General features: G+C 43.7%; 1 protein-coding gene across 1 annotated transcript; it reads left to right on the top strand.

Annotated features, from left to right (window-relative positions):
* Positions 1-1,039: 1,039 nt before the first annotated feature.
* On the top strand, positions 1,040-12,196 carry LOC130863957 (acylcarnitine hydrolase-like). Its single transcript, XM_057754280.1, has 12 exons — positions 1,040-1,139; positions 3,345-3,549; positions 4,186-4,327; positions 7,888-8,021; positions 8,107-8,365; positions 9,097-9,195; positions 9,460-9,600; positions 9,712-9,792; positions 10,024-10,168; positions 10,585-10,722; positions 11,494-11,566; positions 11,989-12,196. Exons 1-12 carry the CDS (start codon positions 1,040-1,042, stop codon positions 12,194-12,196), a joined length of 1,725 nt encoding a protein of 574 aa, XP_057610263.1.
* Positions 12,197-12,433: the final 237 nt, after the last annotated feature.

The raw sequence follows: 12,433 nt of genomic DNA, 5'->3' as shown, positions 1-12,433 counted from the left end.
ATTGTAATAACCAAAACCTGGACACAACCTAGATGCCCCTCAACTGAAGAATGGATAAAGAAAATGTGTTACATTTACACAATAGAGAACTACACAGTAGTAAAAAAAAATAATGACATCTTGAGATTTGGTGGAAAATGGATGGATTTAGAAAAAACCATGTTGAGTTATGTAAACCAAACCAAGAAAGGCAAATATGGCATGCATTCACTCATTAGTGACTTTTAGACATCAAGTAAAGAAAAACCAGCCTACAGACCACAACCCCAGAGAGACTAGAAAACAAAGAGGACCCTAAGAGAGATGTACATGGATCTACATAGAAAGGTAAGCAAGGCAGGATCTTCTGAGTAAATTGGGAGTGTGGGAGTCCCAGGAGAGGTTAGAAGGATGGAGGGGAGGAAGAGAGGACAGTGGAGAATAATATATAGCTCAATAAAAATAATTTAAAACAGATGATCTCTGTAAGACAGGAGAGACCTGAATGCAGACTTTGTAAACTATGACTCAAGAAAGCAAGAAGCTTGGGAGTAAAGGGTGTGCCAGGGGCACCCTGAGCTTGCTCCTGCTCTTCCTTTATCAAGAGGACAATTCTCAAGTATTCATTCCACCCATCTATGGGAATATCACAGTACACACCTCCTTAAAAAAGCAACCATAGCTTCCATAGCTTTACATTCCTTGCTCTCTGTCCCACACCTACACAGGACCTGTGACGCCCAAGGACAGTAAACATGGTGACCCCAGGTTTAAGGTGATGGTTGCTGGTATCAGAGTAATTAGCTTCTGAAGCTATGTTGTGCCTTGCAATGAGACTAAAAATGGAACTCACATCGCAGAAGAGCGTTTGCCCCACCTTCTGAACCCTGTTTCCTATCAGTTCTGCTTAGTCGCAGCTCTCCTGCAACTTTGCCCCGCCCACCAAGCTTCCACCTATAAATCTTAGGGTTCAAATAATTGTCTAGGCAGAGCCCACATATTCTGCTTCCTGCACACAGTGCATCCCATAGCAGCACAGACTCAGGCCTCAGAGCTGATCATGCTATCCTGCAAACGTCGTGGTTGGCTGATTGCTGGAGCCTGTGCACTTCTGTTAATTGCTGTAGCCTGTGGGCTTGTGTTTCTACTCCGCGCGCATGGTGAGAATCCTTCCGTGGGTGGTGGGGGCCAGAGTTTCCAGTTTTGGCAGAGGCAGAGGCTGAGGCTGTGGTAGGGAAGGTAGCAAGGGAGGAGGAGCAGGTAGAGATGACAGGAAAGTGGCCCCTGTAGCCCAGAGAGTGGGTGATGTCTGAGGACTCAATAGCACAGAAGGCTACTCTGCCAAGCCCTGCGCCTGAAAGTCAGAAGGAAGAGTGTTGGGGACAGAGGGACAGACGGGCCATGTCCCCTTTCTGTATAGGGTTGTGCCTGTGGCTGTAGGTCTTACTGACCCATGCGTAATAATAAAATTAATTACACGTTCCTACTATCATTGGACTCCAAATGGGTCATCATCTCAGAGAGAGGGAAGCATCAGGGTATACTCCAAACAATCCTGGGAAATTTTCCTGGCCCTCAGTCATACAGTTCTCCAGCCCTACAACAGTTGCCCAACTGAGAGGCCCGTGTTTCCTTTTCCATTTTCTGACCTTTGGAAAAGGTACAACTTGGAGTCCGAGGCAAAGGGCACGTGCTCTGTGTCTGCCAGAAAGTCTTCCGGCTTATGAAAAGATGAGCCAGGAGGGTACTGTGCCCGGGGTCAGTGTGCGGCCCTGAGGCCTCCTACCCAAAAGTGTTCAAGCCTGAGTCATGCTATCTCCTGCCAGGCCTCCTCAATCAGATTTACCCTAAGGAGGCCATAAGGACTACACACTGTGACTCTTCTCTGCTGTTGTCCAGGTTCTGAGACGTCCCCAGGGACTCCTGAATGGGAAAATCTGCCCAACTCACTCTTGACTTATTTGAACATTATTCTTTTGATCCTGGTATACACAATCACTGATAACTATAAGAAGGCAAAGAGTTGTGAACCACCCAGGCCAGGCTCATCCATGGGACATCAAGATAAGATAGGAGTGAGCTGGTGTAATGGCACACACCTGTAAATGGTGTTGTAGATGAGGCAGAGAAAGTAGAAGGCTTTTCAGCTGCAAGCAAGCCTGGGCTACATGGAAAGAACCTGTCTGGTGGGGTAGTAAATGTAGAAATGTTAAAACAGAACACCACAGCAATTTCAGCATCAGTAATAATCAGGAGGAGGAGGACATCTGGAAGTAAACTTGGACAGCAATTCTTACCATAGCAAAGTCAGGAATTTAAAGTAATCCAATTAATGGTGACTTTTAGTTTTCAATATGATATAGATGACATTAGCAGAGATTTAATTACAGGGAATTTTCTGCTATTTGTTTTTACTTTTCATGGACCTCTGTTTTGCACGTACAGCTGTTATAAAGACACAGTAACTCTTGAGAAGGCGACACATGTCATGAGAGATGTGTTATCCTTTCCCACATGCCAAATAAAATCAGAATCTCTACTTAGCTGGGGGGGTGCATGCCTATAATCCCAGCACTTGGGAGGCAGAGGCAGGTAAATCTCTAAGAGTTCGAGGCCAACCTAGTCTACAAAGAAAGTTCCAGGAAAGTCAGAGCTTTAACACCAAGAAACCTTGTCTAGAAAAATGAGGAAAAAGGAAAAAAAAAGAATCTCTGCTTAATAAACTTCAACTGTTTCATTTAAAAATTAAAAAAGAAAATGTATGCATAGTTTTTATTTTTAACATATTTGTCAAAAAATGTCCCTTTCTGGGCTGTTTTCCTGCCTTCTGACTGAAAGTGCACTCACTCCAATAGGTGAGATTCCATGGAGAGATTTTCGTGGGGGTGAAGCATCCTGGCTGTAGCCTGACACTTAGCAAACCCATTTCAACAGATTTTGCCTGTTTATGTAGCAGTGACAGATTCTAGTGACCCAAGTACTGAGTGACTTATATGGACATCTATGGCATGTGGCATATTGTCCTGAAGACAGTGTGTCACTGGAGATAGGAATGAGTTTTCAGCACTGGAAAGATGGTGACAAATGGCCTTCTACTCCCTGAGAGTGGCTACTGCCTTGGCTACTTGTTACCTCACCAAGTAGCATTGAGCATACAATCCATGTTTATCTGGTGTGGAGGATTTTTACCTTATGGCAGGTCTGCCAAATTCTTCGACACTGGAACATGGTACTCTGGAGACAAGTTGCCAGGGAGGTGGGTACGTAGAAAAGGCTAATTGAGGAAAGCAAGAAAGAAGTAACAGCCATAGTGTGGAGGGAGATGGTTGGGCAAACCCAACCTTGATATCACATGTCACTTACAGGTGAAGACTCAGCCAACCCCGTCAGGACTACCCACACGGGACAGGTGCAGGGGAGTCTCATCCACTTGAATGACACCAAAGAGGGAGTCTACATCTTCCTGGGAATTCCCTTTGCCAAGCCACCTCTAGGAGAGCTGAGATTTGCACCTCCTGAGCCTCCTGAACCATGGAGTGGTGTGAGGGATGGGACCACCTACCCAGCCATGTAAGTCCTCCTGAGACCCAGAAAATGTCAGGTCCTGAAATGGGCAGGAGCTCAGAACTCTGAGCCAGACTGCAGTGCTTTCTCCATCTCCAGCCCTCCACTACATTCTCTCTGTGATGGGATATGCTGCAGATGCCAGAGAAAGGCCAAAGTGATGATGGCTCCTTAGCAAATCACCCTCCACAATCACCGTACCAACCTATAGGTGTCCAGGTACCATTGGCCAAGAGGCAGCTCCTTGAGAGTCTGGATATGAGGTGACGGATGTCCCACCACCGTGTTTATCAATGCAGCATCTATATGGGTTCAGGACCCAATACCCAGGCCTTGGAGAGTACAAAGTGAAATGGTGTCATTACACACACCAATAGTTTTTACAGAAGTTCATGGAAATATCAATATCCCATCATCAGGAAGACTGGGATCCAAAGATCCTCACGAGAAGTTTGAGCTCCATACCGGTTTTCCCAAAGTCTCTGACCTTTACCTTAGTTGGAAGAGATTTTGGAGTAGGATCCCATGTTATCAGGGCATCATGGGGCCAGAAAGAGGGCTTTTGGTGGCTGAGAGCAAATATGAACTAAGAGTCTGTTTTTAATACTGCACATCTCTTAGAATAACGGTCATTGTCCCCAGGTGTCTACAGAATCCTGATGCAGTGTATTCAGAAAGTCAGGCAATGATGAAACAGAGCGTGCCTTCCATCTCTATGTCTGAGGACTGCCTGTATCTCAACATCTACACACCAGCTCATGCCTATGAGGGCTCTAACCTGACTGTGAGTGGCAACCCATACTCAGATCTGGGGGTGGGTATTTCTTCAGGATGACTAAAAGGGGCAAAATCAATGTGAGACCCTCATGAGAAGCCTTCCCTGTCAGGTATCAAGGAAGGCCTTCTCTGCCATGGCATGCAGCTAAACCCAGGTATGGGACACAGAGAACTAAAGACTCTGGGAAGTCAGTGGCTATGGCTCCTTGATCAACTCAGGTTTCACACTACCTACCAGAGGCCTGAGAGCTAAATCCTGAGCTCTTGCAAATTTACTGGAATGGGCTATTCATTGTGCCTAGAATTTTTTTCTTGTTTTGAGAAAGGGTCTCTCTATATAACCCTGGCTGGCCTAGAACTCACTATGAAGACAAGGCTGGCTTCAAACTCACAGAGATCTTTGATCTCTGCCTCCAGAGGTATGGTAATTTTTTTAATTGAAAATAGATCCTCTCTCAAATATTAAGTCTTCTATGAGAGTCTGGTACAATCCTACAAAAAAAGTCTGGCCCTAGAATCTTTTTTAGTTGAGAAACTTTTAATGACTATTTCTATTTTACTGGGAGTTATAGGTATATTTAAATTGTTCATGATTTAACTATGGTAAGTGATACCTATTGAGAAAATTATCCATTTATTTTAGATTTTCTAAATGGTGGAGTACAGGTTTTGAAAGCATGTCCTTATGAGTTTCAGGATTTCCTTGGTGCCTGTTGTTATGGCCCGCTTTTCACTTTTATTGATTTGATTATTTTTATTTTATTAATTTGGTTATTCTCTCTGTCTTTTAGTTAGTTTGGATAAGGGTTTGTTTATTTTGTTGATTTTCTCAAAAAACCAACTCTTTGTTTTATTGATTCTTTGTACTGTTCTCTTTGTTTGTATTTTATTGATTTCTGCAGATTAATTATTTCCTGCTTTCTTTTCCTCTTAGGGGCACTTACTTCTTTTTTTTTCTAGAACTTTCAGGTGTGCTGTTAAGTTGCTAGTATGAGTTCTCTCCAATTTTTTTAATGTAAGCACTTATTGCTGTGAACTTTCCTTTTAGCACCTTCTTCATTGTGTCCCATAAGCTTGGGTGTGCTGTGTATTCATTGTCATTGAATTCTAGAAAGTCTTTAATTTCTTTCTTATTTCTGTCTTGACCCATTTTTCATTCAGTAAAAAGTTGCTCAATTTCCGTAAGTGTGTAAGTTTTCTGTTGTTTCTTGTCTTGTTGATACCCTGCTTTAGTTTGCAGTTGTCTGATAGGATGCAAGGAATTGCCTCAATTTTTCTATATCTGATGTGAGTTACTTTGTGACCAAATGTGTGGTCAGTTTTGAAAAAAACAAAAACAAAAAAAAACTGTGAGGTGCTGAGAAGAGGTAGATTCTTTTGTGTTTGGGTGAAATGTTTTGTAAATAACTGTTAGATTAATTTCTCTGATAAAGTAAGTTAGCTCTAGTATTTCTCTGTTTAGTTTCTGTCTGGATGGCCTGTCCATTGGTGAGAATGGGGTACTATCAGTGTGTGAGGGTACATATGTGATTTAAGGTCTAAAAGTGTTTCTTTTACAAAAATGGGTGCCCTTGTGTTTGGGATCAATGTTAAGAATTAAAATGTCATCTTGGTGTAATTTTTCTTGTGATGAATATATCGTATCCTTCCACAATTCTTTTGGTTAATTTTATTAGATATTAAAATTCCTACACCAGTTTGCTTCTTGGGTTTGTTTGCTTAGAATATCTTTTTTCAACCCTTTGCCCTGAACTAATGGTTTTGAGGTGTACGACTGTATGCAGCAGAAGGATTGATCCTGTGGTTGTAACCATCTGTTAATCTGCATCTTTTTATCAGAGAATTGAGTCAATGATATTGAGAGATATTAGTGGTCAATTATTGTTAATTCCTGTTATTTTGCTGTTGTTGTTATTGTTGGTGGTGGTGTGTATGTGCTTCCATTCTTTTGATTTTGCTGGTGTGAGATTATTTATTTCCTATGTTTCCATGTATGTAATTAACCTTGGTTTAGAGTTTTCCTTCTAGTACCTTCTTTAGGGCTGATATGTATCTAGATATTGTTTAAATTTAATTTTATAATGGAATGTCTTAAGGTGATTAAAAGTTTTGCTGGGTATGGTAATCTTGGCTGGCACCTGTGGTCTCTTAGAAACTCTAGCACATCTGTCTAAGAGCTCCTGTATTTTAGAGTCTCCATTGAGAAGTCAGGTGTAAGTCTAATAGGTCTGCCTTATATGTTAGCTGGTCTTCTCGCCTGAAGCTTTTAATACTCTTTGTTTGTACTGTAGTGTTTTGATTATTATGTGCTGAGGGGACTTTTCTGGTCCAATTTATTTGGTCTTCTGTATGCTTCTTGTAACTATATATGAATTTCCTTCTTTAATTTAGGAAAATTTTTTTCCATGGTTTAGTTGAAGATATTTTCTAGGCTTTTGAATTATTTGGTATTCTTTTCCTTCCTCTATTCCTGTTATTCATATATTTGTTCTTTTCATAGTGTCCCAAATTTCTTGGATGTTTTGTGTCAGGAATTTTAAAGATTTAACATTTTCTTTGGCCAATGTATCCATTTCTTCTATCGTATCTTCAAAGTCTGAGATTTTCTCTTCCATCTCTTGTATTCTGTTGGTGAAGTTTGACTCTGTAGTTCCTGCTCACATTCCTAAACTTTTCATTTCCGGGATTCCCTCAGTTCGCGTTTTCTTTATTGTTTCTATATCCATTTTCAGATATTAAACAATTGTATCTGTTTCCTTCAATTCTTTTTATTTTCTTCACTTTCTTTAAGGGTTTTGTTAATTTGATCTTTAAGGACCTCTTTCATCTTCATATTAAGGTCTTTTTTCAGCTCTGTTGGAATATTTAGAACCTGCCGTGGTAGGATAGCTGGGCTCTGTTGGAGACACACTGACCAGGCTGTTGTTTATTGTGTTCTTATGCTGGCATCTAGGTATCTGGGTTTTGAGTGGTTATAGGTCTAGGTGTTGGTTTCTGGGTTTCTCTTTGTTTGGTGGGTGTTTTGATACTTAATTTATGTTTCCTCTCTGAATTTTTAGAAAGTCTTCTGCCTGTTCAGTTGTTTTGTTCACTGGGAATACTGGGGGGAGATGGTCTGTTGCAGTGCTAGGGGTGACCCTGAGAATTGGGTCTGGGGGAACAGAGAGTAGGGAAGGTCCACAGGCAGCCTACCTGGTCCCAGAGCTCTGATATTAAAGATATACATCACCATGACCAGCTATGTGCCAATGATTTTTTGTTAATAATCAGGAGAATCACTATTGAATATACCCTTTTTCATTCCGTTTCATAGGCATCTAGGTGTAGGGGATGTTATTATACCAGATTTAGAGCCACTAATTAAGGCTTTGGTTCTTAGAGAAGGAAAAAGACTAGGAATATCCTGATGGTACTAGAGCTCTGTCTGTGGTCCAGGTAAGGATGTCCTGAGGAGTTTTGTCTGTGTGTCTAAGTACACTGAACCAAAGCATTAGGTAAAGTAGAAGACACCCCAGGTGGAGCTTGAGCTGGGTGGGAACCTCCTGACATCTGACTTGATTTCCACAGGTAATGATATGGATCCATGGGGGTGGACTGTCTAGGGGTCTGGCTTCCATTTTTGATGGATCCATGCTGGCAGCCAAGGAGGATGTGGTGGTGGTCACTATCCAGTACCGCCTGGGTGTTCTGGGATTCTTCAGGTGAGTCTGGGGCTACCCTGCACTGTGCAGTAGGGAATGAAAGAAAATAAGACAGCCCTGTGATTCCTTCTCTGCATCTTCACAGCACTGGAGATGAGCACGCCAGAGGAAACTGGGGCTATCTGGACCAAGTGGCCGCACTGCACTGGGTCCAGCAGAACATCGCCCACTTTGGAGGCAACCCAGACCTTGTCACCATCTTTGGAGAGTCAGCAGGTGGCACAAGTGTGTCTTCACAGGTTGTGTCCCCCATGTCCAAAGGACTCTTCCACAGAGCCATCATGGAGAGTGGAGTGGCCCTGCTGCCTTACCTGATCTCTAACACCTCTGAGGTGGTCTACACAGTGAGTCACTTCAGCCATTGATGACCCTGCAGCCTCAGGCTCCACCCTCCGGTACTCTGGGAGTTTTCTCAATTGGGAAAACAAGGAGCGTGGGAAATAGCTTCTTTCAATAGTCTCTGAGAGAATCAAGGGTTAGAATCCACTTCTCTCAATACATGCTGGGTGTAATAACCATGTATAAGTACCTTGTAGTGTCCATCATATTCAGAAACATATGGGATAAAGATATGGATCAATAGGTAAAAACATAAGGACCTGAGTTCTAATTCCTTCAAAAATCACAAAAAAAACTGCATGGAGAAACAAGTGCGTGATCCTGGTATTCATAGGATGAGATAGGAGGCAGAGACCAGAAAATCCCTGAAAGGTCACAAATAAGATGGACCCTTGTAGAAAGGAAGAAATGATGAAAGATCATTTCTCAAACAAGATGGGAAGTGAGGACTAGCAACCAGATGTTGTCCTCTAATCTTTGGATGGAAACCATGGTAAGGCACTCCTGAAGTCACACACACTCGTGAACAAACACATGAAATTTATTTTTAAAAGTCTTTAGGTAGAATGACCTGTCTGGCTGTCACATATGAGCAACACAAAATGGGAATTTCATACTTTATTTTATCAAACAAAGTGCAATGTGATAATTGGGCACAATGCCAACCAACTGGGGTTGGGAAAACTCTTCTACTTGCCTGAAAGGATGAGTCAACTCCTGCCTGATCCCTTTACAGAAGGTGGCCAACTTATCTAATTGTGAGACTACGGACTCAGAGACCCTGGTGCACTGTCTGAGAAGCAAGAGTGAAGAGGAGATTCTGGATATTACCAAGGTTGGGAGAGTTGTGTGACTTGGAGGACCTGGTCAGCGGGATGTGGGAGAGTCAGTCCTTACTACTCTAAACAATTTACTTCTGCTCCATGGTTTGGCATCCTCTTAATCATGTGTGTAAAATGAATATCAAATATCATAATATATGTAGATTCTGTCAGGGGTGGAGAAACATCCTGAGACTATTAAACGGGGCCAGGGGTAATGGTTTAGGTTTCTCAGTGGACATCAGGATTGACCTCCATATACCTTGCATGTCCCTCAGGTCTTCAGGTCTATCCCTGCTGTGGTGGATGGGAAGTTCCTACCCAGGCATCCCCAAGAGTTGTTGACCGCTGTGGATTTTCGCCCTGTCCCCAGCATCATTGGTGTCAACAATGATGAGTATGGCTGGCTTCTCCCTGTGGTGAGGCTCAGTTCCAATTCTCTGGAAGTCAGGGGGCTCATAAGGTGAGCAGAGGAAACTTGGTCCATATCTATCCCACCGTATACTATAGAAAACTGTCCTCTCTCCCAGGGCCAGGGCTATGAGCAAATAATAAAGGAGATAACCAGAGAGACCCTGCCGGCTATTCTGAAGAACACAGCAATACACATAGTAAGCCACCTTAAGTACTGCCTCCAATAGAAAGAGCCACTATGTGTCCTTCCAGACAGCATGCCTGCAAACAAAGATCTGTGTGTGTGTGGTTTGTGGAGGGCTCACCTCAGAACTTATACCTTTCCCTCTATACCTTATCTTATCCCTGGCCACATTCTCCACACTGAGGCTGCTGCCTATCAAAACAAGAACCTGCCTAAACTCATTCTTCCTGATTCCCTGGTGTAGATGTTACCTCCTGAGTGTGGTGACCTGCTAATGGAAGAGTATATGAACAACACTGAAGATGCCCAGACCCTCCAGCTACAGTACAAGGAAATGATGGCAGACTATTTGTTCGTGATTCCTGCACTCCAAGTGGCAAAGTCTCAACGTGAGTACATCGGTGATGAGGCCTAGTTGGGAGGAGCTCAGAGCCATGGGTCCCAGATGAGCTTAATAGTGTCCAGGTCCCCACTCATATCTGGATCACATCTCTGGTACCAAACCCCGGGACCATTACATCGGTATTTCTTCACTCTAGTGTAAGAGAGGGGACTGATATCTTATCCAGATACAAACAAGGAAACAGGTTGCTGATACTCCATTGATTTGCCAGACCTACTCAGCTGGGAAGGCCAGGGTCACTGTTTAGCCAATGGCTTTCTCATAAATAGTGCTCCATCCTGGGGCCACTCACTTGAAAATTATAACACCAGATAACTGTACACCAACATAACTTATCAATAATGGTTAGGCAGGAAAGTTAAGGTGAGAGAATACTATGTAACCATGTGTCCATACCTCTAGGCTCTCGTGCCCCTGTCTACTTTTATGAATTCCGTCATGTGCCCAGCTACGAAAAAGATACGAGGCCAGCCTATGTGAAAGCTGACCATGGTGATGAGATTCCCTTTCTTTTGGGGTCCTCCCGCTGGGGCATAAAACGTGAGTCTTTCTTGTATTTCATGAGCTGGATGGGGTCACAGGCGGATACCTGATGGGTAACTGAGCTCTCAGTCCAGCCGAGAAAATCAAGGCTCTGGGAGAGGACATAATCAAGTAAGCACCTTTTCCATCACCAAAAAGCTATACCCAGTTAGAATCTGGACCCTTCCAAATATAATCTATTGCCTTAGTTACTTTTCTATTGCTGCTATGAGATACTGTGATCAAGTTGGCTTATAGAGAAAAGCATTTATTGGGACTTACAGGTTCAAAGGGTTAGTTAGAGTCTATGACATCAGGGATGGGAGAATAGCAGCATGCAGGCAGGCAAGGCACTGGAACAGTAGCTAACTAAAGCTTACATTCTGATCTACAAACACAAGGCAGAGAGAGCTAACTGGACCTGACTGGACTTTTAAACCTCAAAGCCAACTTCCAGTGATACACCTACTCCAACAAGGGCATTCCTCCTAATTCTTCCCAAACATTTCCACTAACTGGGGACCACACACTCAAATATATGAGTCTATACGAGTCATATCATTTGAGCCACCACACCTATGTTAGATGGAATGAGGACACACTGAGCAGAACTGAACCTGGAGACATTCAATTAGAGGTGTGGGTGACCCTTGTATCCTTGGTGGTGAAGGAGGGAAAGAGGCCTAGAGTTCAAGGTCAGGCTACAGTAAGGATCGTGATTGTGGAGCAGGAATAGGCAGCTGCATGGGGTGGCTGGGACCTGAACCTCTGTCTTCCCCATGGCTACAGCTGACTTCACTGAGGAGGAGGAGCTGCTGAGCAGGAGAATGATGAAGTACTGGACCAACTTTGCACGACATGGGTGAGAGCACACCCCTCCCTCAAACTCTTCAGTGGTGGGTCCCTATCTAGGGCTCCATTGGTGGTTGATGACTTCATTTGCATGCATGGATAACTCATCACATGATAGAGTCCTCCTCACCCCAGGGCACACTTAGGTACATTGTACATATTGGTTACTGGTCACACTGCAATGGCTTGATAGGAACTATGGTATTGTTGTTTAGATTTTGCCTCTGAGAGGGTGACCCAAAATTGTCCATGTAGTCTTGCTGTGGGCATTGAGCAGACACTAGCAGGTGGCACTGTATCCCTGTATAGGACACGTGCCCCATCAGCCCCCTCAACCATTGGCCCAATTAGTCTACTACCCTGACACAAATTGGGGGATCACAAATTATATGAGCATGACCTTACCATTCCCTGTGGGTGGCATATCCGCAGGAACCCCAACAGCGAGGGTCTACCCGACTGGCCTGTGATGGACAATGATGAGCAGTACCTGCAGCTGGACATCCAGCCTGCTGTGGGCCGAGCCCTGAAGGCCAGAAGGCTGCAGTTCTGGACCCAGACTCTGCCCCAGAAGATCCAGGAGCTAAAGGGGTCTCGGGATAATTACGAAGAGAAGTACCCTGCGAGAGGAATAGTGTGAAGGGCTGAATACACATGGGGTCAGCCTAGCGTTCTTAGAGAATCCCGGTTAGAGTCTGACAGTCACATCCCCATCCCTCACCGCTACAATTGTCCATTTGGTCTGCGTGTACGACAAACCCTTGGTGTGTCACTCGTTCCTCAACATGCTGGGACACCTTTTATGAGATTCCGTGAATGCTCCCATGACTGTAGATGTGTGACCCCTAAGTGCCCCAATCTTCTTTTACTGTCCCTT

This window comes from Chionomys nivalis, chromosome 21 (genome assembly GCF_950005125.1).
Source record: "Chionomys nivalis chromosome 21, mChiNiv1.1, whole genome shotgun sequence".
NCBI lineage: Eukaryota > Metazoa > Chordata > Mammalia > Rodentia > Cricetidae > Chionomys > Chionomys nivalis.
This window is presented reverse-complemented; position numbering and strand designations above follow the sequence as displayed.

What these genes read in the sequence shown, in the direction of transcription:
- LOC130863957 (XM_057754280.1), top strand. Translation starts at nt 1,040, where the DNA reads ATGCTATCCTGCAAACGTCGTGGTTGGCTGATTGCTGGAGCCTGTGCA. An exon ending in CTCCCGCTGGGGCATAAAAC is followed by an intron (nt 10,723 to 11,493) that starts GTGAGTCTTTCT and finishes CCATGGCTACAG; the next exon opens with CTGACTTCACTGAGGAGGAG. An exon ending in ACCAACTTTGCACGACATGG is followed by an intron (nt 11,567 to 11,988) that starts GTGAGAGCACAC and finishes GCATATCCGCAG; the next exon opens with GAACCCCAACAGCGAGGGTC.